Genomic DNA, 24,689 nt, shown 5'->3' on the forward strand with positions numbered 1-24,689 from the left:
ATTTTATTTGAAACAGTGGTACAGTCTTTTGAGATTTCTACAGTAAATCAAACATTTAATTTAGGACATCCTTTCACAATGAATTAAATAACATTACCCATCTCTGCTATGTGCAGTGTCTCACTATGTAAAATGATAATGCAGGGAGTGGATGAGGAGGGTGTTGATGTGTTTAGATGGGTGGTAAAGCAAGCTGCCCATCACTTTCAATAAAGTGCATGGGCAGAAACCTAAACGTGTGTCAGAAAGTGACCCTTCCATTTGCTGGAGGGAGGAAGATCCTCGGTGACCTCTTTCTAAACACCCCTCCCCTTCCTGATGTCCCGCTGAGTATCTCACAACAGACACATCACAACCTCTCCAGGACCTCTTCATGCAGACAGGCAACACATACACTTTCTATGCTAACATAACCATGCATGTGCAACTATTTGGTGTTATCAGAGTTCACATCGTTTATGTTTGTACACTTACTGGCCACATTATTAGGTACACCTAAGTATAAATAAATCCTCTACACTATTACATTACCGCCAGAATGAATCATTGATACAAGACAGGATGGATTCATGTTTTCATGTTGCTTATGCTAATTTGTGATCCTACACCATCTGAATGTTGTGACCTTCTTCCATTATTCTTCAACTTTGGTTAACTGTAGCTTCAGTTTGGTGGTGTTAGTTAACAGGAGTGTCACCAGTGTGGCTTTTCTGCTGTTGTAGCTCATCTGCTTCAAGGTTTGAAATAGTAAACTCCTTACATTTATGTAGCGCTTTTCTGGACACTATTTACACGCTTTTTCACATTTATGGGAAATCTCCTCATCCACAACCAGTGTGCAGCATCCACGTGAATGATACGTCGGCAGCCATATTGCGCAGACCACACACCACAAATCAGCTTTGCTTTGAATTGGTGGAGAGGAGACGAAGCATAGAGTGATGAAGTCAATTATGATACGGGATAGTTAGAAGGCTATGATAGACAGAGGCCAGTTGGCAAATTTGGCCAGGATGCCGGAGCTAAACCCTACTCTTTTCGAAGGACATCCTGGGATTTTTAACGACCACGGAGAGTCAAGAACTCGGTTTGACGTTTCATCCGAAAAACAGCCCTTACTAAGCAGTATAGAGTCCCCTTCACTATACTGGGGTGTTAGGACCCATACAGACCGCAGGTTGAGCACCCCCTGCTGGTCTCACTAACACCACTTCTGGCAACAACCTAGCTTTCCCATGTGGTCTACCATCCAGGTAACGACCATGTGCAGCACTGCTTAGCTTTAGTGGGCGACCATGTGAGATTTGCAGAGAGCTAGCTGCCGGCTAATGAAATGATGTGTGTTTAAAGATTATATTCTGCAGGCCTAAATTGCATCGAGTGCTTAGAGTTATTTTCATCTTTCTATCTGGTTAAACCAGTCTGGCAATTCTCCTCATATTTTATTTATCAGACTATTCTCTGTAAACCCTAGAGATGGCTGTCGGCAAAAATCCCAGTATAGATCAGCAGTTTCTGAAATACTCAGGCTTGCCTGTCTGGTAACAATAACCATGCCATGTTTATATGAAAATAAAAGTCATTAAAAAATGTTTTGTAGCTCAATTTGAACTTCAGCAGGTCATCTTAAACACATCTATGTGCCTAAGTGGATTGTGGTGCTGGAATGTGATTTGCATTAACTAGCAGATGAACAGTTGTCCCTAATAAAGTGTCCAGTGTGTGTATAACAAAGATAGGTGACATTTCAAAAACTAACCCTCAATCTCTGACAGTTGTTGGACTAGTGTTGTCGCCCACCACCCACCCATCCCCCTCGTCGCCCTGCCAAAACACAATGGTGATCTCTGCTCTTATAATCTACCGCTCTGACTGGTCCGTCACAGATTACTCTTGGGCCGCCAGCTGTCAGTAGCTCAGCTTTTTGTGTTTTTTTTGTAAGATCCCATCCATGATGCTGAGATTCCTCAATTTGAGAGTATTAACAGGCTTCATATAGCTAGTCTGGGACCGAACCCAATTATTTTCATGCTAGTAAACAATAGAAGGTTAAAGGAAACCGGAAAACCCTACTGCAACATGCCGATAAGGGCCGATTTGCTTCCCAGCCTCTCGGGAGCCAAGAGATCCTGGCTTCGGATCAGTCTGGTTGTTCAACCCCCCCACCCCTTTTCCCTTTTACTTTAAGCTTTTGTGGATTTTGTTTTTATTCCTGAATCCGAATAGCCACGTTTGACTCCCTCACTTATGGTGAAATGTGATTTGGGGTGGGTTTTTTAGAGGATGAATGTCCCAGAAGTACGCTTTCAGGCAAAATGTTATAGTGCAGATGGATTAGAAACCAATCAGAGAACCGCAGTCAGCTAATTCCTTCACTGAAGCCCAGTAAAACAATAGTGATTGAATGTGTGCATTTAGCCTCCATGTTCTGTTGGAGAGACGATGGAAGCGAAGTCGAAATGCCGATATTGTATCAGAATTAATTGAAAGTGGAGACTTCGGGGCGTCTAATGGAAGGCTTTCTGTGAATAGGATGCCAAAAATAGTAGCATTGCCAGGCGACTGTTATTGCAGCTGCTCCCATAACTTCAGTCTGCATGTACATAGATCCATGGTATTTACATGGGCAGATACTTTAATGCTGGTTGTTTGCTTCCTAACACAATGTCTGTAGTCTCTTGTGTAATATGATTGATAACCCGACGACTGACAGATTCACTCTATGATAACACAAAGGATGCTTATCGCTGTCGTGCAAACAATGCGCTGTAATATTATATGATTTAGTTGAGTAAAAACAGAAAGCAGGCCTTCAGTTATCAGATGTCTAGTGCTGTCAGCTGATGATATTTTATGTTGTTTCTATGTAAGGAAAAACAGCATTCCAGCACCTTTTTAGTTCCAAACACCATCAATTGTCAGAACATGCAGTACGATCTCGGTCTTACACCGGCAGTAGTAAAACAACTTTGGGGTATTTCGGATGTGTTTATGGGAGTTTCATGGGATGTAATTATGCAAATAAATTTTAGTACACTGTAAAACTCAAAAAGATTAGATAACTCAAACCATTTGAGTAAATCGATTTTGACAAACTATTTAATTTCAAAAACTAATCCTAATAAGTACCGTGAACTCAATCCATTTAAGTAAAGGAATCAATTTGAGCACAGTAAAACCCAATAAATGACGAGAACTTAAACCAACTGAGTACTGTAAAACTCAATAAGTTGAGGCAACTCAAACCGTTTGAGCAAACCAATTGTTACAAACAATTTGAGTAAAAAAAAACTAATCTAAATGAGTACTGTGAACTTACTCCATTTAAGTTGAAATAATGAGGTATTTAATTAACTCATTACGTTTAACACTGAGTTCGAAACTATTTCAAATGAGCAGAATTAAATTCCTGTCTATTTAGAGTTAACTACACTCATTTCATTTAATAAAGTTGACTGTTGGGTTTGAAAAATTGAATCTATTGCTATGTTAATTAAATGCATACACTATAAAAATGATGGGTTCCACACAATAGATTTGTGTTGAGACAACATGAAGGAATTAAGTTAACTTATTAGTTTTAACAAATTTGATTGAACATAAAACAATTAAGATGTACCTCCAAAAACAACGATAATTGTGCTGTTTCAGCTTATTTTAAAATAAGAAGCTTAAACAAACAGCAAACAGTGTATACTGTATTTCATGTAATTAGTTGACAGTGTTTTTTCTTTATTTTATTACAAACATATAAGTCATTACTAGAGCCAGATGGAAGCTGCAGAGAATTTTGTAAAAAATAAAAAATCTGCGGATTTATGTGCAATGATTTTAGGAGTATCATAACTAAAAACTTAATATATGAAATAAAAAATAATACATTTTAAACTTGTATTTAATGTTTACAATAGAAATACATTTAGATCCACTTATTTGGTAAACAAAGCAAGTCTATGATATAATTTATCTACTACAAGAGAGAAAAATATTACTTTACAAACTATTGTGAATAAATCATCAGAATATTTTATTATTACTATTATTATAATAACATTCAAATTAGTAAAATTAATAAAAAACTGAATAAATATAAATGTACACATATTTACACAAGTAAACACAGACTATGATGGACTAAAAATAAGCGGATTTTTGCACACAGATTCCATGTGGGCCTAGTCATTACTACCAATGTAAACTGTTGAGAAATAACTTAATTATAATTTTGGTTTCTCTACATAAATAGTTTTTTTCTCAATTAATTAATTTATTCAAATGTGAAATGTTTTATTTAGATATTTTCAAGTAAGATCTATGAAAACTACTGCATTGCATATTTTTTGGGAAACCACGGATGGAATTGGATAGAAAAAGTTGCACATGCTTCTTCAGCCCTCATCTCAACACTAAACTTTTACTACTCATTTTTCAGCTCATTGTAAATTGATCTGATTAATAAACTGGAATTCTCTTTGTGCTCGTCCTTTAGGAACAACAGAGCGCGTGTGCTTGATCCAGGGCACCGTAGAGGCGCTGAACAATGTCCACGACTTCATTGCAGAAAAGGTGCGCGAGATGCCGCAGAGTGCTCAGAAAACAGAGCCAGTTAGCATTCTTCAACCACAGACTACCGTCAACCCTGATCGTGTCAAACAGGTGAGGCCTCACTTCCTTCCCAACTCGCCTACTTCCTGTTTCTTTCCATTTACAGTTTCCTCTCAAGCTTAATTGCACAGCACACACAAGATTACAAACTTCCTTTGGTGTTAACGCTGTATTTTTATCAGATTTTCACACCTGATCTAATACTCCATTATTAAATTGTAATAAAATGCACAGGCACATGAACCCATATTTACATACTGTACTTGATACCGTATTTTCTGGAATATACCTTTTTATCCTCTTAAAACTTTCAGATTCTAAAGCAACTTGAATGATTTAATGAACATGAAGAAATCAAAACACTGGCTGAATGTGTTAAAGGTTTTTAACATATAAAAGTGAAATGGAAGTGAATGAGACCGCAAGTGTTGAGCCAAAATAAAAATATTTCAATTCATGTTTATTTTTATAGCGCTTTTACAATGTATATTGTGTCAAAGCAGCTTAACATAGAAGTTCTAGTAAATTGAAATAGTGTCAGTAGCGACAGAGGAACAAAGGTTCACCAGTTGACGAAAATAAAGGACAAATTGCCGAAACACCAATGGTGGCACTCGTCATACATGAAGAATAAGGTCAATAGTAAATGCCGCTATAATTTTATATCAGGGCTATTGTTGTTATGTATATAAAACATTTTTGTTACTTAAAATATAAGTAACTAAAATGTTTGAAATAATAAAATTTTTAAAACTATTTAGCCAGTTGTATTTAGTTACGTTATAATATTTATCTTTTTTTTATTTAATTAACTTACTAAAATAAAATAAAAAACAATTACTAAAATTTAACAAATGAAAATGAAAAAAAAAACTAAAATAAAAACTGTTTAAACTGTTAAAAAGTATAATAATAATATCTCAATAATTTTATATCAGTTTTATGCTTACAGTTTTCATTGCTTTTTCTTTTCTTAATACTGTTTAATGGGGTATATGCACACAGACTTTTAATTTCAGCCAGCCATAGTGTTTCTGGACTTTCTATTATGAAATTTCATGCTAAACGTCTGATGTCTTTAATAATCAAGTGGGTCTCAGACTGGACAAAAAGCACTGCATTAATTTCCATTCCTCCCCGCCATGTCTTTAAAATATGACAATTTATTATACCCCAGTATTATCAGAGGAAATTTTGCAAGCGGTTAGCGGTCTTTCATGTCGTTTTACGCTTGAACAACTAAATGAATGCTTAAGTCTATTTAACTAAATGTATTGCAATCACATGACAACATTGATGCTGTAAAAGGAACCTTATGAAATTGAAAATAGTCAGTTAAAGCTTTCACCAGAAGTTTATCATTGGCAGAAAAACACTAGCTGTGCATAGGGCCTGTTGAACAGATTTCTAATAGACAGAGGAGGTAAAATTTAACTGAATGAAAATGCATACAATTATCTGTGTCTGTGTGGGTTGTAATTTTCACATAATGTGTGACACATTCTGCAAAATAAGCATCAGCAGATTAAAATGATCTATAAGGGGGAACTTTTGACTGCATCATCCTTTTTAATAAACAGTGTTAACTTCATCAAACAGATCCCACGTGATTTTACCTTTGTGGCACAAGCAAACAAACTCTCGAAGATTCTGAGTGTGTTTCAATTAGACAAGTCATTGATTGCGTACGGGCTATCTGTTTAGGAGATTATCGCCACCGGTCACTCCATTATTATGGCCCATTGATCTGCTGGGTTCCTGTATTGTTGTCATCCACATCAATGAGTCTTCCCCTTTATTTATCATTTGCTTAATTAAAATACCCTTAAGACAAAAAAAAAAAAAAAGACTTGGATGCATGAATAATTTATGACAGGCTATCCTTTTTCTGTTCTTGATTTTAAGCTAAGCCTGTCAATTAAGAAAGTGTCCTCTTTGTGCTTATTGAGCAGTCTCTGTCAAGACAGGGCCATAACCTGAATTCCTAGAACATAAGTCTGAGACACTTTACCCCAGCAGAGTTGTCGACCTAATTATTTATGCATGTAATTATAGGGCTTATCAGCAGGGCAACACATCTCTCTTTATATATTGCGCACTATTGTGTCTGCTGGGACAGCATTACTGCAAAGCCCTCACTGCATTCTGCTGCACTGTGCATTATGACAAGCTATATATTAAACAGAGATGCAGAGAGATGAGGCTATGGAGATGTTAATGATCAATATGAGGATGTACTACAGAGTCATAATTGAAAAAGAAAAATACCTATTCTGCTTTTTTGTTTTTATAAATATTTCCCAAATGATGTTTAACAGAGCAAGGAATTTTTTCGCAGTATTTACTATAATATTTTTTTTCTTCTGGAGACAGTCTTATTTGTTTCATTTTGGCTAGAATGAAATCAGTTTTAAATGTTTTGAAACCTATTTTAAGGTCAAAATTATTAGCGCCCTTAAACAATATATATTTATGATTGGTTGCAGAAGAAACTACTGTAATACAATGACTTGCCTAATTACCCTAATTAAGCCTTTGAATTGCAATTTAAGCTGAATGCTAGTATCTTTAAAAATATGCAGTAAAATATTATGTACTGTCATCATGGCAAAGATAAAATAAATCAGTTGTTAGAAATGAGTTATTAAATCTATTAAGTTTAGAAATTGGTTGAAAAAAATCTTCTCTCCGTTAAACAGAAATTGGGGGGAAAAGGGTCGCTAATAATTCAGGAGGGCTTATAATTCTGACGTCAACTGTATATATATATATATATATATATATATATATATATATATATATATATATATATATATATATATATATATATATATATAAATGCAATAGAAAAAAAAAGGTGAAACAAACTGCTTTAAGCATCTTTAAAGTGGGGACTGGGAGATCTAACACTGGGCTGCACAATATTGGAAAAATTTGACATTGCAATAATTAATTTTTCTGCAATATATATCGCAATATAAATCAAATTTCATCAGATGAATTGAACATACAGTATCTATTTGGAAAGATTACATTCAGTTAGATCAATTGGAATGATTAAGTCTATGCAGTGCATCTGCATAAAATATAATAAATTACAAGCATGAGCAGGTGAAGTTAGAATTATTAGCCTCCCTGTTTATTTTTTCCCCAATTTCTGTTTAACGGATAGAAGATTTTTTTCAACACATTTCTAAGCATAATAGTTTGAATAACTTATTTCTAATAACTGAATTATGTTATCTTTGTCATGTCAATTAAAAACTGCTTTTATTCTAGACGAAATAAAACAAATAAGACTTTCTCCAGAACAAAAAAAATATTATCAGACATACTGTGAAAATTCCCTTGCTCTGATAAACATAATTTGGGAAACATTTAAAAAATAATAAAATAAATAAAATTCAAAGTGGGGCTTATAATTGTGACTTCAACTGTATGTAAACACAGCAGAGCAAAGATAAAAGTATACTATTCCTTTTTGGTTTTCTGGATTCTAGAAATATTTGGGTACAGACATCGAACAACCAAACATAAAATTACATGGTTATCATAGTATATATGATTAAAAAATAATATATAATAATATCTTTGTTTTAATATTTCACAAATAATCTAATCCTTTGACGTGACTATTACCAAAACATTGTGATATTAATACTCAAACGTTATATTGTGCAGCCCTAAATGTCATTGATAAGGAAAATTGTCAATATTGCGCTGCAAAGAGCAAAACTTGTTTTAACTTGGCAAATGACAAGGAAATTAATATTATTCCTAACTTAAGTTAATAATAAAGGTAAATACTATGAAAACATGCTTTATAGTTACTGTTTTATCGCAATAACTGATATTAACTGACGATCCCTAATAAAGTGTTACCCTTTAAGCATATTTGTTATACTTTTGTTTAAATGTTTGGTAATTCTTTTATTTTATATAAATTCATTAATTATGGGAAACACCAATACACTCTCGCATTCACTCACTCACATACACTACTGCCAATTTAGCTTATTCAATTCACCTATAGCGCATGTGGGGGGAACCGAAGCACCTAAAGGAAAGTCATGTGAACACGGGGAGAACATGCAAACTTCACACAGAAACATCAACTGACCCAGTCGGGGCTCGAACCAGCAATGTTTTTGCTTTGAGGCGACAGTGCTAACCACTCAGCCACCATGCAGCCCATTTTATATAAATTCTTTTAATATTTTTATGTTTATACAGCCAGAATTTGACTAGTGGCCATTTGGTCTTGGTTTTTGGGTAATCATGATTGAGGTCATATGACCTAGCATTGCCTTTGCATTCTTTTCCAATTGTCATCACACGTGCGGCTGTCGTGGCATGCATCTCATTGCAGTGCACACTGATTGAGAGATAGAGGGCAAAAACTGCAGTCATATTAGGCAACAGCTGCTGATCTCGGGTCAGGAACGTCAGTCGCTGAGCCTGCAACCAAATGGTGAGAGCATGGACGCAACTGACACCTAACTTAATCCACCCGCCCTTCCAAACTCACTCGCAAACACAGCAAATCAGTATGATCTTCTAGGTGGCTCATTGTTATGGACTACTCATTGTTTCAGACTAAACTGAGACGCTGAAGTGCCAGCCTTTAGTGGCTTCCTCTGCTCACGACCGGTTTCCTTTCATCTTTCCTGTTTTTTCCCTCATCCACAGAGGAAATGGAGCATTAATGCAGAGGAAGGCGAGAGTCCCTAATGTTATCTATAGGCAGACACGTTGTCTTTAAGAGCTTGCAGGTTTAGTATATCTTATTAAATGATGCACTACTGCATATCCAAATGATTCAGCCCCCCAAAAAACTATTTAATCAACTGACAATTAATAATACTTAATAATAATAATCAGACACCCACACAGTGCTATTGTTTTTAATTTTCATGAAAAAAAAACAAAAAAAAACTGCATTTTATTTTCCAACAGTGACTTAAATGTGAATTTGTATTTGCTATACAATCAGTCAATCAAGACATTTGTTCAAAAATATTTGATGATGAAACAACCCAGCAGGCACTCAACAGCATAATACATTAATATAATAATAATAATAATATTATACCTATAGGTTAGATTTAGCTTGTGATATCGATAGCGATATCGGTCAATGTATGAGGTAAAATCATGTATGAGGCGTCACTTTATTTTTTCTGTTCATTGTTAAAAATGACATGCAAATACAGTGTGCTAATCATGCTGCAAACGTGGAAAAAGATGCAAATTCGCGACAGTAACATGTTGAAACATATGGTTAAATTAGGGTACCAAAATGAAACAACTTAGCAGGCACTCAACGGCACAAGACATTAATATTTAGATAGATTTAGGTTGTGATGTCAGATGACCAAAATTCAATGTCAAGCCAGCGTCTAAAAACAATCTTATTTTGACGTCCAATACCAACGTTGATATGTAGTTGATTTTAACTAAATCCTTTAACTGTGTAAGAAAGTGACCAACATCCAACGGAGCCAACATCTTAAACCAAGGTCGTAATGATGTCAAATACTGACATTATTTGTCAGGTATGGCAACCAAAATCCAATGTCTGATGGACATCATAGTGGTAATGAGCACACAACATCTTATTGTGATTTTAGGTTGGACGTTGGACATTGATGTTGGCCTGACTTGGGTTCTGACATCAACCCCGAATTTTATTTCCATACAAAATGCAACATTCCCACAACGTTGTGGTACAACGACTATCTGATGTCAAGTTGATGTCCTGTGCCTGTTGGGAAGTGAAGTCTTTGAGTGAATTACTAAACCACACAATTATTCTTTAAATAATATTATAGTTAATTAATTTATAATGACATAATAATAAAACTAATTATGTATAATTATTAAGTAATTATACTACTAATTAATAAGTACTAATTAATTAATACTACTAATTATTTATACTAATACTAAGTAATTAGTATTAGTGAAATATGTTAGTTAAATACACTGAGAATCATGGCTAAAAGAAGATCTCTAGAAAAACAAACGTGATTTACAATTTATCCTGAAACATGCGGCTCTATTGCATACCCCAAACAAATCAATCCCAGTGTTATTTATTAAAATCAAAATCTAGTACTGGATCAGGCAATTACAATAATTTGCAAATCATTCAAGAGAAAAGGCTTCACACACTCTCAACTTTCATTGAAGATCAGCCTTTGATTATTTTTGATTTGGCACTGGAACAGCAGTAATGGTTTCTCCTGCTTCGCTTATGACTTCAAAAGAGAGTAACGTTTCCCTCTAATATCTATTTTTTAACATCAAAGCGAAAAGGAATGATTTCTTCATGCATTGCTGGCCCTTTCTGTAATAAGCCACAGCTTTACTTCTATTATATTGATCAGTGGGATTGCCTTAAGTGGCTGTGCAGTTTCAAACCATCCTTTCCCTTCACAACACCACTGAAGCCAGCCTATTTAATTATCCTGCATCGTGAATCTAATAAAAGTTCTCATTGGAGCACTATAGCCGCACATACGCACACACACAGACACAGTCAAGCGAAACGCTGCTGTGTTCCCTGCTCATCTCCTAAATTAAAAGCGACATCAGGAAAATTGCTCTAACGTCTAAAATTGAAAGGAAAAAAAACTCTCACCCAATAGCCCAAACCATCCCTCCCTTCCCCTCCCACCTCAGGTCTCTGGAGGAATGATGACTGGCTAAAATATGTTATGCCTTTTTTAACCTTCAAATCCATCAGCCGGCCAGGAAAAAGGTCATGGTCTCTCCACGGAATATCGATCTCGTTTCCAGGAGAGCCAATGGAGAGAGAGAGAGTCTTGCACAACATTGGTTGTTGGACAAGGAAGTACATCCTCTAATGCTAGGCTCAAATCTCTTTTGGGTGAAAGAAAGGACAGATGCCATCTGTGTTGTGTGTCTTTAGTATTTGCAGACTAGCAGTTTTGTTTATACAGTCACAGTGTATTTGAGGAAGGCATGTGTAGAACTTAGGCATACTATCTTACGATATTTACTGGGATTTCACAGTCAGAGAAAATGTGCCGATATCAGGGTTATGAGTTTAGGGTTTATTATGGTTTCGAGGGCTCGATGGGTCAACTTTCAATGAATATAATTAATTTATAGTGATTATTTTTTTTTATTTTGAAAATGTATTTACAATTTGTGGCTACTTGTTTAAAGTAAGATATGCCAAAATTTAATTATTAGCTATTATTTAAAGACACTTTAATAGATTAATTTAAAATTGTATAGTTATAGTAAGAAATCCCATATTTCTGGCTTAGACATGTTAAGATATTTTCCAGTAAATAATTTTATATTTATTTCACTTCCAAATAGCTATTTTATTTAATGGTTGGTAAATTCTATAAAAATATGCTTCTTAGTTACTGTTTAAGGCACAGGTGTCAAACTCAGTTCCAAAAGGGCCGCAGCTCTGCACAGTTTAGTTCCAACCCTAATTAAACACACCTGATCAAACTAATTGAGTCCTTCAGGCTTGTTTGAAACCTACAGGTAAGTGTGTTGGAGCAGGGTTGGAACTAAACTGTGCAGGGCTTCGGCCCTCCAGGAACTGAGTTTGACACCCCTGGTTTAAGGCATTACTTTATGGTAAATAATGGTGCCTATAATAAAAGTCTAACCAATATTATTCATTCATTCATTTTCCTTCGGCTTAGTCCCTTTATTCATCTTGGGTCGCCACAGTGGAATGAACCGCCTACTTATCCAGCATATGTTTTAAACAGCGTATGCCCTTCCAGCTGCAACCTAGTACTGGGAATCATCCATGCACACTCATTCACATACATACACTACGGCCAATTTACTTTATTCAATTCACCTGTACCGCATGTCTTTTTTGACTGTGGGGAAAACCAGAGCACTCGGAGGAAATCCACAGGATTTTTCAAAATATACAGCTTATAGTGACATTTCTATACAGCTTAAAGTGACATTTAAAGGCTCAACTAGGTTAATTAGGTTAACTAGGCAAGTTATTGTATAGCGATGGTTTGTTCTGTTGACTAATCGAAACAATATATTGCTTAAAGGGGCTAATAATTTTGACATTAAAATGTTTTTTAACAAATGTAAAACTGCTTTGATTATAGCTGAAATAAAATAAATAAGACTTTCACCGGAAGAAAAAATATTATCAGATATACTGTGAAAATGTCCTCGCTCTGTAAAACATAATTTGGGAAATATTTCAAAAAGGAAAAAAATTCAAAGGGGGTTTTTAATAATTCAGATTTCAACTGTATATATTTATTAGGTCCTAAAATTGCCGTCTATTATTATTACTTTTCTACACAGCCAGAATATTTTATAGTAAATATTGTTTTTATTTTGAAGATTTATTTAGGATTTTTGGCTTTTCGTTTAATGTAAGATATGTCCAGGTTTAAATGAGCTATTATTTAAAGTCACACTTTTGTAGGAAGTAGAAATTACTGTAAAACTGAATAGTTAAAATAAGAAATCACCTTATTTCTGACATAGACATGTTCAGATATTTATATTTACTCCCAAATAACAAGTTTCATGCAGAAAAAAAATCTACAAATGAACATTCCCTTTTTGTTGTTTGTTATTAAAAATTCATGAATCACGAACTGAAAATGTTTGTCAAAGAAGGAAGAAAAATAATATTTGTACACAACATAAAGCCCTGAAATATCTCGTCTGATGGAGGATATAAGAGGATATTAATAAGTCAGAATGTTGAGCATTATTATCAGGGATTATGTTGGCTATTTAGGAAGAATTGACATGTCTATATCAAGTCTCGCAGCGAGTGTCACACCTACCTTAAGAGCAAGTGGTCCCGTTGATATTGGACTGTGGTGATCTCATATTGTGTATGTGTGAGAGGATGTTCTCTATCTGAAGCTCGCACGTCTCTAATCCTGAGCCGGACCCCCAGGGATACGAGTTGTAACATTCTTTGATGGATGCAGGACTTGAGCTGTCTGAAAAGGCATAAAAATCAATAATAAATTAGACCTTTATTAAATATGCATCTGCGAGGCGCATACTTCATTTGGTGTTGCTCTGCATTTGGGTTCTGAAGAGATCTGTGATGTCAAGGCTGGCGGTTCAAGGCTGGTTCATGATGTTGGGATGGAGATTTTGTGGACAAGTTTGTTTTACGTTAATATCTTTAGACAATGATCTTCAGTCATAAACCTAATTGGTATATAGGACTGAAGGGATGATAATAAAAAATGTGCTTTTTAAGAATGTTTTTGTTCATGAAAAGAAATTAAGTGAGGCTCTAAATATGTGACCTTATTGTACTGAGAAAAAAAGCATTGTGTAATTAAGAAAACCAGCAATACAGGTAAACGTACAAGATAAAAATGTACGAGGTGTCTTCTGGTTATTGTTAGAAATGGCATGCAAATACATGCTAACAGTGTGCTAATCATGCTGGAAACACGTAAACAAGATGCAAATTCTTGACAGTAACAAGCTAAAACACGTTAGCCATGTGGCAAATCATATGGCTAATTCATGCTAGCATGTGCTAGAAACATACTAGCAAATGTTAATTGACTTTAAACCTTTTTATTTATCAATAACAATGTTAAAATTTTTTTATTTTATTGTAGTTACAGCTTTACTTATTTTTGTACATATTAAATAAAAGGAAAATTAAAAATGATTCCTTGTGAGGTAAAATATATTTTTGTTACATATTTTAAAAAATATAATTAAAAGTTGATTTATGAAGGAATTATTTAACATTTTTGTAATAAAAACGTTATGGATTTTTTAAAAGTTTAAAACTAAGAAAAAAATGAATAAAAATGATCTATAAAATGACTAAGACTTTAAAATAGCTTTAAAATTAGGGTAACCAACAAAAATGTGATTAAAAAAATTTAAAAAGAACTTATTCATATTTAGTTAATTATAATAAAACTGACACCGAATACACTGACTAAATAAGACCCTAGTTTAGTGTATTAAAAGCTTGATTATTACAGTGGAGACAATTTTGGGTGCATCACCGAATATATGTTTTTGTACTGTAAGTTTCATTTATGTAGGAATTATCTATAATTTTTTCATAATAAAAACTATATGGACTTTTTAAAGTCAAAAACTAAGAAAAACGGAATAAAGAATGGTTCATAATATGACTTAGACTTTAAAATAGCTTTAAAATTAAGGATTAACAATAAAGAAAATGTGATTACAAATTTTAAAACAAACTTACTAATTTTTATTTACAGCAGTTAACTATAATAGCTCCAAGACCCATATACTGACTACATAAGACCCTAGTTTAGTGTTTTAACGTTGGGACTATTTTGGGTGCGTCACCAAATATATGATTTTGTAACTTGAAGTTTCATTTATGAAGAAATTATTTATAATTTTTTCATAATAAAAATAATATGCATTTTTAGTCAAAAACTAAGAAAAAAACTATTAAAAAAAACAACATGCATAAAATAGCTTTAAAAACTTATATAAACAAAAAAAATGTACAATTTTTATTTTTTAAAACAAACTATTGATATTAAGTTAACTATAATAACCCTGAGACCCAATACACTGACTACATAAGACCCTAGTTTGGTGTATTAATAGCTTGACTATTGCTATTGACTATTTTGGGTGCATCACCCCTTGTGATAAGACTTAGGGTTATTAAATGCACTCCAGAGAGCTGAGGATTAAAAAAGTTTATATATCAAGGAAACCACTTCTTACAGTCACAAGCGCCCATTTCATTTAGATTTTTTTATTTAAAAAAAAACAAATGTTACACACAGTTTGCTATGGAATGCAAAAACTTTAAAGCTCAACATCTCAAAGTCATTCAGAATGCAGATAGAACCGTATAATTCCAAGGTGACGATTTATATACGAGTCTCCATAATTAATTAGTAATAATCCATATTAATCCCACATCACAACATGTATCCTTTTTAGCATCTTGTCTAGAAGCAGGGGAAAAAAGAAATCTAATACAGTTTAAACGACTTCCTCTGCACTACATGCTCATTAAGAACTTTTGAATGGCGTAATTCCTCACACATTGTGCTCTATAAAACAACTATAAACCCTATAAAAGGGTAATGAAAATCAGCCACATCTCGAACCAGAGTCTGTCTGACAGACGAATTACAGGGAGCAAAAATTGCGACCACTCATATAAGACCCTCGCTATCAAACAACAACCTCTCACGACAGTCATAAGACCAAGGTGAGGAGGAGGAGGAGGACAGGGTGTTATTTTTAACTCGTATGGAGTCTTTTTTTTTTCTTTGTCGATGCCAGCAGCCAGAGCACACAGGCAGATGCTGTACAGAGATGGGCGGCTAAGCCCAGGATCAGGAGACAGGCGATTAACCCAAAGGCAAGCGCTTAAGACTTCAAAGTGCAAACAGCTACGGCTCTAGAGTCAGGCAGTGTTCCTGGGACAGAGACTGGGAGGGGGGAAACAGTTGCTGTGTGGCCGAATTGGGTGAGATGCACCAGCCAGGGGTCATTGTTTGAGACCCCTGCCACCTTCAGGATTGGGAACTTTACGCTGGCTAATCGGTAGAAAGCAGGTTTGTAAGAATAGAGTCACTGGCCACTTTATTAGGCACACCTGTTTAACTGCTTGGAATGGCAAATATCAGAATCACAACTTAATGCATGGAGGAATGCATGTGGATGAGACAATGTGCTGAAAATTCAACAGGGGAATCATAACGGGGAACTAAAGTGGCATCAAAATAAAAAGATATTGTGATTAGGTATAGTGTGGCAAATTACACAGACTGAAATTAAAGGGTTATTATAGTTCACCCAAAACTGAAAATGTCTTATTAATTTACTGCAAATCTTTAAGTATCCTTTTTTGTTAAACACAAAAAGTAAGATGTTTGAAAATATGTTAGGATGATAGGGAGGCCATGATGGATAAGGGTCAATGGAGGGAATTTGGCCAGTACACCAGGGCTACCCCTTACTCTTTATGAGAAGTGTGAGAGATTTTTAATGACCACAGAGGGTCAGGACCTCAGTATAACATCTCATCTGAAAGACAGTGCTCACTGACCATATAGTGCCCCCTTCACTACACTGGGGCATTTGAACTCACATGGACTGCAGATTGAGCGCCCCCTGCTGGCCTCACTAACACCACTTCCAACAGCAACCTAGTTTTTCCATGTGGTCTCCCATCCAGGTACTGACCAGCCTCAGCTCTGCTTAGCTTTAGTGAGAAACCTTTAGTGGCACTAAGAAATACTACGGAAGTCAATGGTTATTGCTTTTCAGCATTTTTAAAAAAATTTATTTTGTGTCCAACAAAAGAAAGAAATTCAAACTGGTTTCACTTGTCACAAAGGTTTGTGACAAGTGAAAGGTGAGTTCAGTAAATGATGTCAGAACTTCCAGTTTTGGGTGAACTATCCCTTTACGTGAAATAAAAACATTATGAAACCGACAGCAAAAAAAAGAGAAAGAATTAGCATATAGAATGTATAAATTTTTTTTAATTCCTAATGAAAATGGATTATTGGAGTACACATTTTTTCAGAATAAAAAACACATTCGTTGTGTTAACTGCCGCTTATTTGGACTTGTACATGAAACTGAATTTCAAACCAATCGCTATTTTTTTTCCCAGTGTAAATGTTGTATTTTTACAGTTGGTAATAGATTTGAAATATGAAATTATTGTTTTAATTAAAAATTGTATTTCTGCACAAAATACAACTCATATTACAAATATAAAACATTACAATTAATTTCCTGTTGTTAAATATGTTATTTAATAGTAATCACTGCATTTTTCATTTCCATTTGTAAAAAAAAAAAGCACCTTACGATAATGGTCCAAAAACTAGTACAGCCAAATTTATATGTTATAGAAAAATATTGAATACAAATGAAAAACTAGGAAAATTTAAGAGAAGCAAAAACAAATTAGTTGAAATTTTATAGGTTGTAATTTCATTTAGCAATATTTTGCTTAAATTTAATTGTATTACCTTTCAATTTCTAAATGTTTAGTCACTAAAATATTATTTTAATAAATATATCTGTTTAATAAATTTGTTTTGTTTAATTGCACCAAAATACATTTCCTATATTCAATGAGAAATGGATAAAAAAGATTAATTGTCAAAATGGGGTGTAACAGTTATGCTGAAAATAATTAAGATATCAAGATTTTTACAAAGATTATGATAAAAAATAAAGTAGTCATGCTAAAACATCTGTTTTTTTTATGCATTAAAATATAGTATGTAGAGTGCATGTGTAAATTTAACTGGACATACAGTTTAAGTCAGAATTATTAGCCCCCCCTTTTAATTTTTTCTTTTTTAAATACTTCCCAAATGAAATGTTCACAGTATGTCTGATAATATTTTTTCTTCTGGAGAAAGTCTTATTTTAAGTCTATTAGCAAAATTATTAGCCCCTTTAAGCAGTTTTTTTTTTTTTTGATATAGAACAAACAATCGTTATAAAATAACTTGCCTAATTACCCTAACCTGCCTAACCTAAATAAATCTTTAAATGTCACTTTAAGCTGTATAAAATATTATGTACTGTCATGATAAAGATAAAATAAATCTTTTCCCGTTAAACAGAAATTAGGGAAAAAAACATGGGGCTAATAATTCTGACTTCAACTGTATATACACGTCAAAGTTATTGAGAGAGGTTTATGTTAGTTCATCTAAGGTGTAAACCTACATGTGAACCATCATAATATAATTAAAGTAACTTTCAGCCCAAAAAGACAAACAGGTTTACATACAGAAAAGGAGTGGGGAAAAAAAACTTTCCTATTCTTTAATTTGCACTCCCCAACAAAAGCATCCAACTGTTTCTAGGATGATTACTTTTTATTCCATATTAAAATCATCAGTTTGGGCTTCCTGTACCTTCAAAATATCAAACCAGCCCTAGTGAAAAGAGTTTAGAGGAAGTTTTTTTTTTTTTTTCAGTGGCAGAACCTTTTTTTTTATATGCAGCCGGATACAGCAGACTCCTGGGGTTTGATCTGCCCGTTCAGCAAAAACCCACACAGAACGAGACTGCATCTTTTGATTAATCTTTGCTAGTCTCAGATGCTGCTCTCATTATTTTCATATATTTTTCTAAGCAGTAATAGAACAAAGTAACACCGTCTACATAAGAAGCGCACACATGTCCTTCATGGCTGACCAATCTTTCATTGCCCATTACCCACAACCCCCTGCAGCAACCACCCGACAATTCATCAAAAGCCTCTATTCCCAGATGACTGGTGGCGCAGCGGCAACAGCAGGCGTCCCCCTCTCTCTCTCTCTCTCTTTATTTCCCTGTCTTCCGTCCCACTTCTTTATAGATAGACAGAGCAGCATCCACCTCTTCTGGCTCAGCACTTGAATGCATTCAGTGAAATTAACCTGCATATGTGTCGACGCTGCTCAATTTCCTACCCCACAGACTCACTCATTTCTATCAGCACTTCTCCTGCCAAATGCCATCATCCGAAATGAAGGCATCATAAAGAAAGAGGCGGAGAAGGAAGAGGAAGGAGCTGGAGCTGCTAAAAGTAGCAACAAAAGCCACTTAATTGTGCTAATAGTTGTTTTGAAGAGAGCTGGATTTTTGGTTTAATATCAGCTTGTTGTTGGTAAAAATTTTGGGTAGATTGATGCATCTAGATGTTCTTATCAGGATAAGTTTGTTATAATTAGATCTTATTTGCCTGTCACTTCATAAGATTTAAATCATGCTATGTCAGGGCTGGATGATATTGCAAAACAGTGATCACGATATCATGTTTCATATCATTCGGTATCGATAATTATTGAATATTTTATCAACAATACATTTAGGAATATTAGGACTTCTTTTTATTTAACCACTATTTTAAGCTAACATTACTAAGGCAAAAACAAAAATACTTAAACAAAATATCTCATCTCTTTATGATAAAATAAACATAAATGTTAAAGAGACCCTTAAAACTTGATAAATAAAATATTACAAAGTTTGTGTAAAGGTTGATCAACATCTGTAAGGTGTCAATAATAATGATTCAGTTAAGCTCAAATTCTGTTAACAACACAAATTATGATAATCAAATCTGAGCTTTTAAGTAAAGGAACTAACCTTCATTATTCATGCATTTAGAAAAGTGTGATAAACGTGTGTCGCTCCCATGTGCGCGTCATGCAAGTCGCACGCCTTTGGAAATGACAAACTTACACCCTAAGCTTATTGGCATCCCTTCCAAGGCATGTACTCAGCAGACACATTTTAATAAAACTATAGTGCTTTAAACAGAAACTTCATACCATTTTTTTATCGTTATTGACCATGGTGTTTGGTAAATAAATGCCGATAACCATTTTATCGCCTAGTCCTATACTTTATATAGACTTGTATATGTAAAATAATAATAATAATAATAATAATAACAATAATAATAATATCAGTATGAAGTCAATAAGATTTTTAGTGCTTTTATATGAAGGAAATTTCAATTAACATTTTGATTTGGAAAAAAACTTTCGAAGCCCAAACCTAGAAATATAAATATATATTTATATATATCCAAAACCAAAAATGTAAATTAAATGTATGCAAAAACTGGAATATCATATAAAAGATGTGCGAATAAAGCAGCGTTATCATTCAATGGGTCAAAAAGAATAAAAGCGTCACTTCCTCATTAACTGGTGCCACATACATCAAAATTTAAAATGTAATTTGCTGCGGTAAGAGAAGCTGCTAAATTCCTTGCACCTCTGTGTTCTGGAGGTAATTAATAACATAATAACACTAATACTGAAATGGTTACAGCATTTTAGAATGACCAAAACAACATTTCAGAGCTTTTACAGTAAGCTCAGCCTGCTGGTTTGTCCATTCACACACATTTTCATCACCACGTGATCTCTTCTAACAAAATCACATGACTTTAATGCGCATACTGGAATTTGTTCGGTAAAAGTGTTTATATCGTAGTTTATGCACATCTTTTCTAATCGAATAAAAAGTTTATCCTACTCAGTTATGCGCATGTTTTTTGTGCACGTTTTTAAAATGTATGCACATCTTGCCATTTTAATCAAGCAAATTTTATGTGCACATCCAAAATGTGCATTAAAATAGGTGGATGGAAACATATCTATTGAGTTAAGCTTTCAATTTGAATGTTCAAGCAATAAATTTAACAAAGCAGACGTGCAGCAGAGTATCTGTACTGATCAATCCCAGTCATCAAAACAATCTGCACCCGCAATGCATTAAACGCCAATAGTCGATACCATTGTTTAGCTCAAGATGTTCCTTATACAAGCTTCTGTTTATTCTAGCAAGATAAAAGGTGAATGTAGGAGTCCATGAAATATCCTGTCGGCAGTTTTTCATTTCTATGCTAATTCATTTGCGCTGAATGAGAGTTGGAGCTACAGTGGCAAGGCTAAACAGCTTCTGTAAAGACATGTCTGTGGGCAGCGAGCTTCAGCAGACCTTGAGGCAAAGAGTGAAAAGAACGAAACGTCTCACAAAAGAAACGAACGTAAAGGCTGAGCCAATCACCACCCCCTCCCCAACCCCTCTGCTTTCCTCCAGTCTCTCCTTTGCTTTGTTCATACACACACACACACACACACACACACACAAACACACACACACACACACACACACACAAACACACGCCCCCACAGACGCACACATCCTTCTTCACTCGCATCCACCCGCTCTTCCCGTCTCCCCTATTTACCGTTTTCATCTCTCTATCTGTCATTTTGACAGTGCAAATATTCAGAAAATATCCAGCATTGTCAAAGCGCTCTCGGAGGGCTGGAGCTTTTCATTACACAGAGTAATTAACTGTCAAAGCGAACACCACACCGCATATTTTGTTAATAATGCTACGGCGCATAGATGTATCTGCCAATGATCAAAGGGATCAAGCGCTAATTTGTCGGATCAATTAGCGAGCGAATATGTCAGGTTGCATGGACGAAATGCAGAAACGTGTGATGTTTTCTTGCGTACCAATGAGTATTGCTCCTATAGGCTTGTGTTGTATGTGTGCGCATACAAGAAGTAGCTGGTGGTTTTAAGTGAATGGTTGCGAGTGTGTGAGGGGGGTTGGTTGGTTGGTTGCTATGCATCATTCCGACTCCCTTTTCAGTCCCCCTTGAATGCTGGAGTTGAGTTTCCATGGAAACACTGACCCCTGGGAGTCGATGCTTTTCAGGAGGAGCCTCTTTTTACCTAGTGATTCACAGCTCAGGAAGTGCAAGAACAAAACACACAAACAATCTTTATTTTTGTCTTATAATATGTACTTTTTTGGGCTTTTTTAATAAATCTTGTCATTTTTATTAACAATTGTTAATACATAATTTCTTCAATACATTTTTTTGCTTTTCATCTAGTAACTACTATTAAAATACATACTACTAATCAGCTTTATATCATTATTATTAGTCTAAAGTTCTCCTGAAGTTCCTACACAGTGAAAAAAAAATCCTGGTTGCCCTAAATTTTTAATAATAATTCAGAATCAAATTAGCATTATAGGGGCCCTATCATACACCCGGCGCAATAAGGAGTTAGACGTGTTTGCTGCAATGTGTTATTATTTTCATACCAGCACAACCCTAATTTTCCAGTTTTACGCCACATTGTTTAAATAGCAAATCCATTTTGCCACTTTGAGGACTCATGGGTGTTCCGGTCTAGAAAAGAGGTATGTTAAGGCGCATTGTTGGCGTGTTGTGATTTTGAGGAACTAAAATAGACTGAGCAATTGAGCAGCTGAAAGCAGATCTAAAGTCCAGCGGAGAGCACATTAGTTGTGCACCTCGCTTATACATTGCTAATACACACAGGATGTACAATAATAAACAAATATCTTTAAAAATTAAAAAGGAGGACTAAAATGTAAAAAAAAAAATTTAAGTTTATTCGCGACAACTTGCTTTTGTATAATGTTATTATTATTAGTACTACTAGTAGTATTTATTACATGCTTATTTTTATTTGTTTTAATATTTATATTTGTTTTGTCCACCTGTCAGATGGTTTGTTTAACTATTTTCTCTTAAAGCATTCAGTTTTTACACCTAAAAAAATCAGCTATGTAAATAGTAAACGTGCCATAGCATTTAGCAACTGACTCTTAAAGGGAATGGGAGAAAGACTCTGACTGGTTTATTCTCAAAACACTCCCAGAACTTATTAAGAGAATAAGCACAACCCTGTTAGACCATGGGCAGCAGCGCAGAGAGATATTTTTTTCGTTACACCCTTAATGATTTTGCACCATGTGCTTTAGTCTTTGCCCCTAGATTGTTAAAATAGAACCCTTTAAACTGACTTAAAACTGCTTGCACACCTTATCAAATTCAGTTAGAACATGATTAACTTGGTTTAATAAGTTACAATGAACTAAAAACATACAGTATGTCGTCATGACTAGTTGTTCTTATAATTTTTACATTGTAGGAATGCACAGCTTTGATTTGCATTTCAACTGAAACATTAACCATACCTTGTGAGACTAATACAGTAGGCCTTTTTATTAAAAAAATAAATAAAATTCAGAGCTTGGCCAGCCAGAGTTGTGAAAGAGTCATGAAAGCCACTAGTTTATAATAACAAGGCAGAATCTCTTTAATTGATTCTTCTACCTTAAACTACTATTACTATAATTCAAATACACTCATTAAGTTTTGTACTACAAATTACAAGAGTATGTGCTGCAGTGGCAGTCTGGGACATTAACTTGAAACCAGACTTTATTTAGCCCATTTAAAAGTTTATTTACACTGTCTGAATATTTTTTCCTTATATAGCTTAGTATATGCCATTCACAATATGGACAATTGTTATTATGAGTAATATTTCATTTTGAATGTCGTCCCAGGAACTGACTATGTTTGCAATGCGTTTGGCCTCTCAGACCTTGGTATGAGGCTGTACATTTGCACAGGACATTTTAGCATGCTGGTATTTTGATTCCTCCTTGCATTGTTAAGGCTTATAAATGTGGAGGGGTTCAGATCAACATTATGTTGCTACCATTTACTATTTTCTTATATATGCAAGTGTGCTTAACCCTTGATATAAATGCTCAGGTTCATGTGAATAACTGACTGCTTCAGCCATGAAATAGCGGGGTGAGGCATTTCAGTTTCTAGAGATGATCTGATATCATAAAACTCATTTATCTATATAGGTAGAAATGAGAAACTCCACGTTTTGAATGCTCTTATTTTCTTTATGAATTTCTGGTTATAGAGCAAACTAACTAAATATAACCTTAAACCTTAAAAATAACACGATACTAAAACCCTCCCCATGTAAAATGTTAAACTTTCATAATGTTATTTCTTTCAAACTATTTAAAACATTTATCTTTTACTAGTTTAAATAGGTGAATGGCATTGTTACAGCATCTAAAAAGAAACGTGTTCTCCAACACATTTACATAAATTCTGAACTGAAATCATGATGTTACTTCTCATGAATTTGGTATCTGATATAATTGAAATACATGTAGTCAAGAAATTCCAGATCATTTTGATAAACACATTTAGTCATGGTGCTTTTTTAAAATAATTTTAACAAGATCGGTATGTTCTGTGTGAAGCTTTGGTAAAAAAAAAGTACCAGCATGAATCACTGCTTGATCAGAGAAGCAAGCCTTTCTAAGTTAGGGAAGAAACCATGGTAACCACTATTTACACTTTTCCCGCCTCTATTAAAGAAGAATTTATTTTTCACAGAAATTGTCTAGAACATACTAAGAACAATCCATTGCTGTTAAGTAAAAAAATAAAACTAGATTAAACTAGTTGACAATATACTAGAAAACAAAATAGAAACAGATGCTAACTTAGAACAATAACGAAGCACTAAAAAAAGGCTTGACAATCTGACATACAAATGCAGTGGCCATTAAAATAGCCGTTAGTGTTTACAGAAATTTAGTTGTACTGTGACTAATTGTCTCTCAGTGGATTAAAACCACACTTTCTACTTCAAATCCTAAAATCTTAAAAGAAATGGTGCATGGTGGACAAGCAAACGTG

General features: G+C 34.4%; 1 protein-coding gene across 2 annotated transcripts in view; it reads left to right on the forward strand.

Moving 5' to 3' along the window:
* The window catches only part of nova2 (NOVA alternative splicing regulator 2), an 80,506-nt gene that overhangs the window by 47,945 nt on the left and 7,872 nt on the right, over nt 1-24,689 (forward strand). For both annotated transcript variants that reach the window (XM_001923455.9, NM_001309524.1), the window contains one exon: nt 4,490-4,656. In XM_001923455.9, coding sequence (XP_001923490.1) covers nt 4,490-4,656 — 167 coding nt within the window. The remainder of the gene's footprint in view (nt 1-4,489; nt 4,657-24,689) is intronic.

This window comes from Danio rerio, chromosome 15 (assembly GCF_049306965.1).
Source record: "Danio rerio strain Tuebingen ecotype United States chromosome 15, GRCz12tu, whole genome shotgun sequence".
In the NCBI taxonomy this organism is placed as follows: Eukaryota; Metazoa; Chordata; class Actinopteri; order Cypriniformes; family Danionidae; genus Danio; species Danio rerio.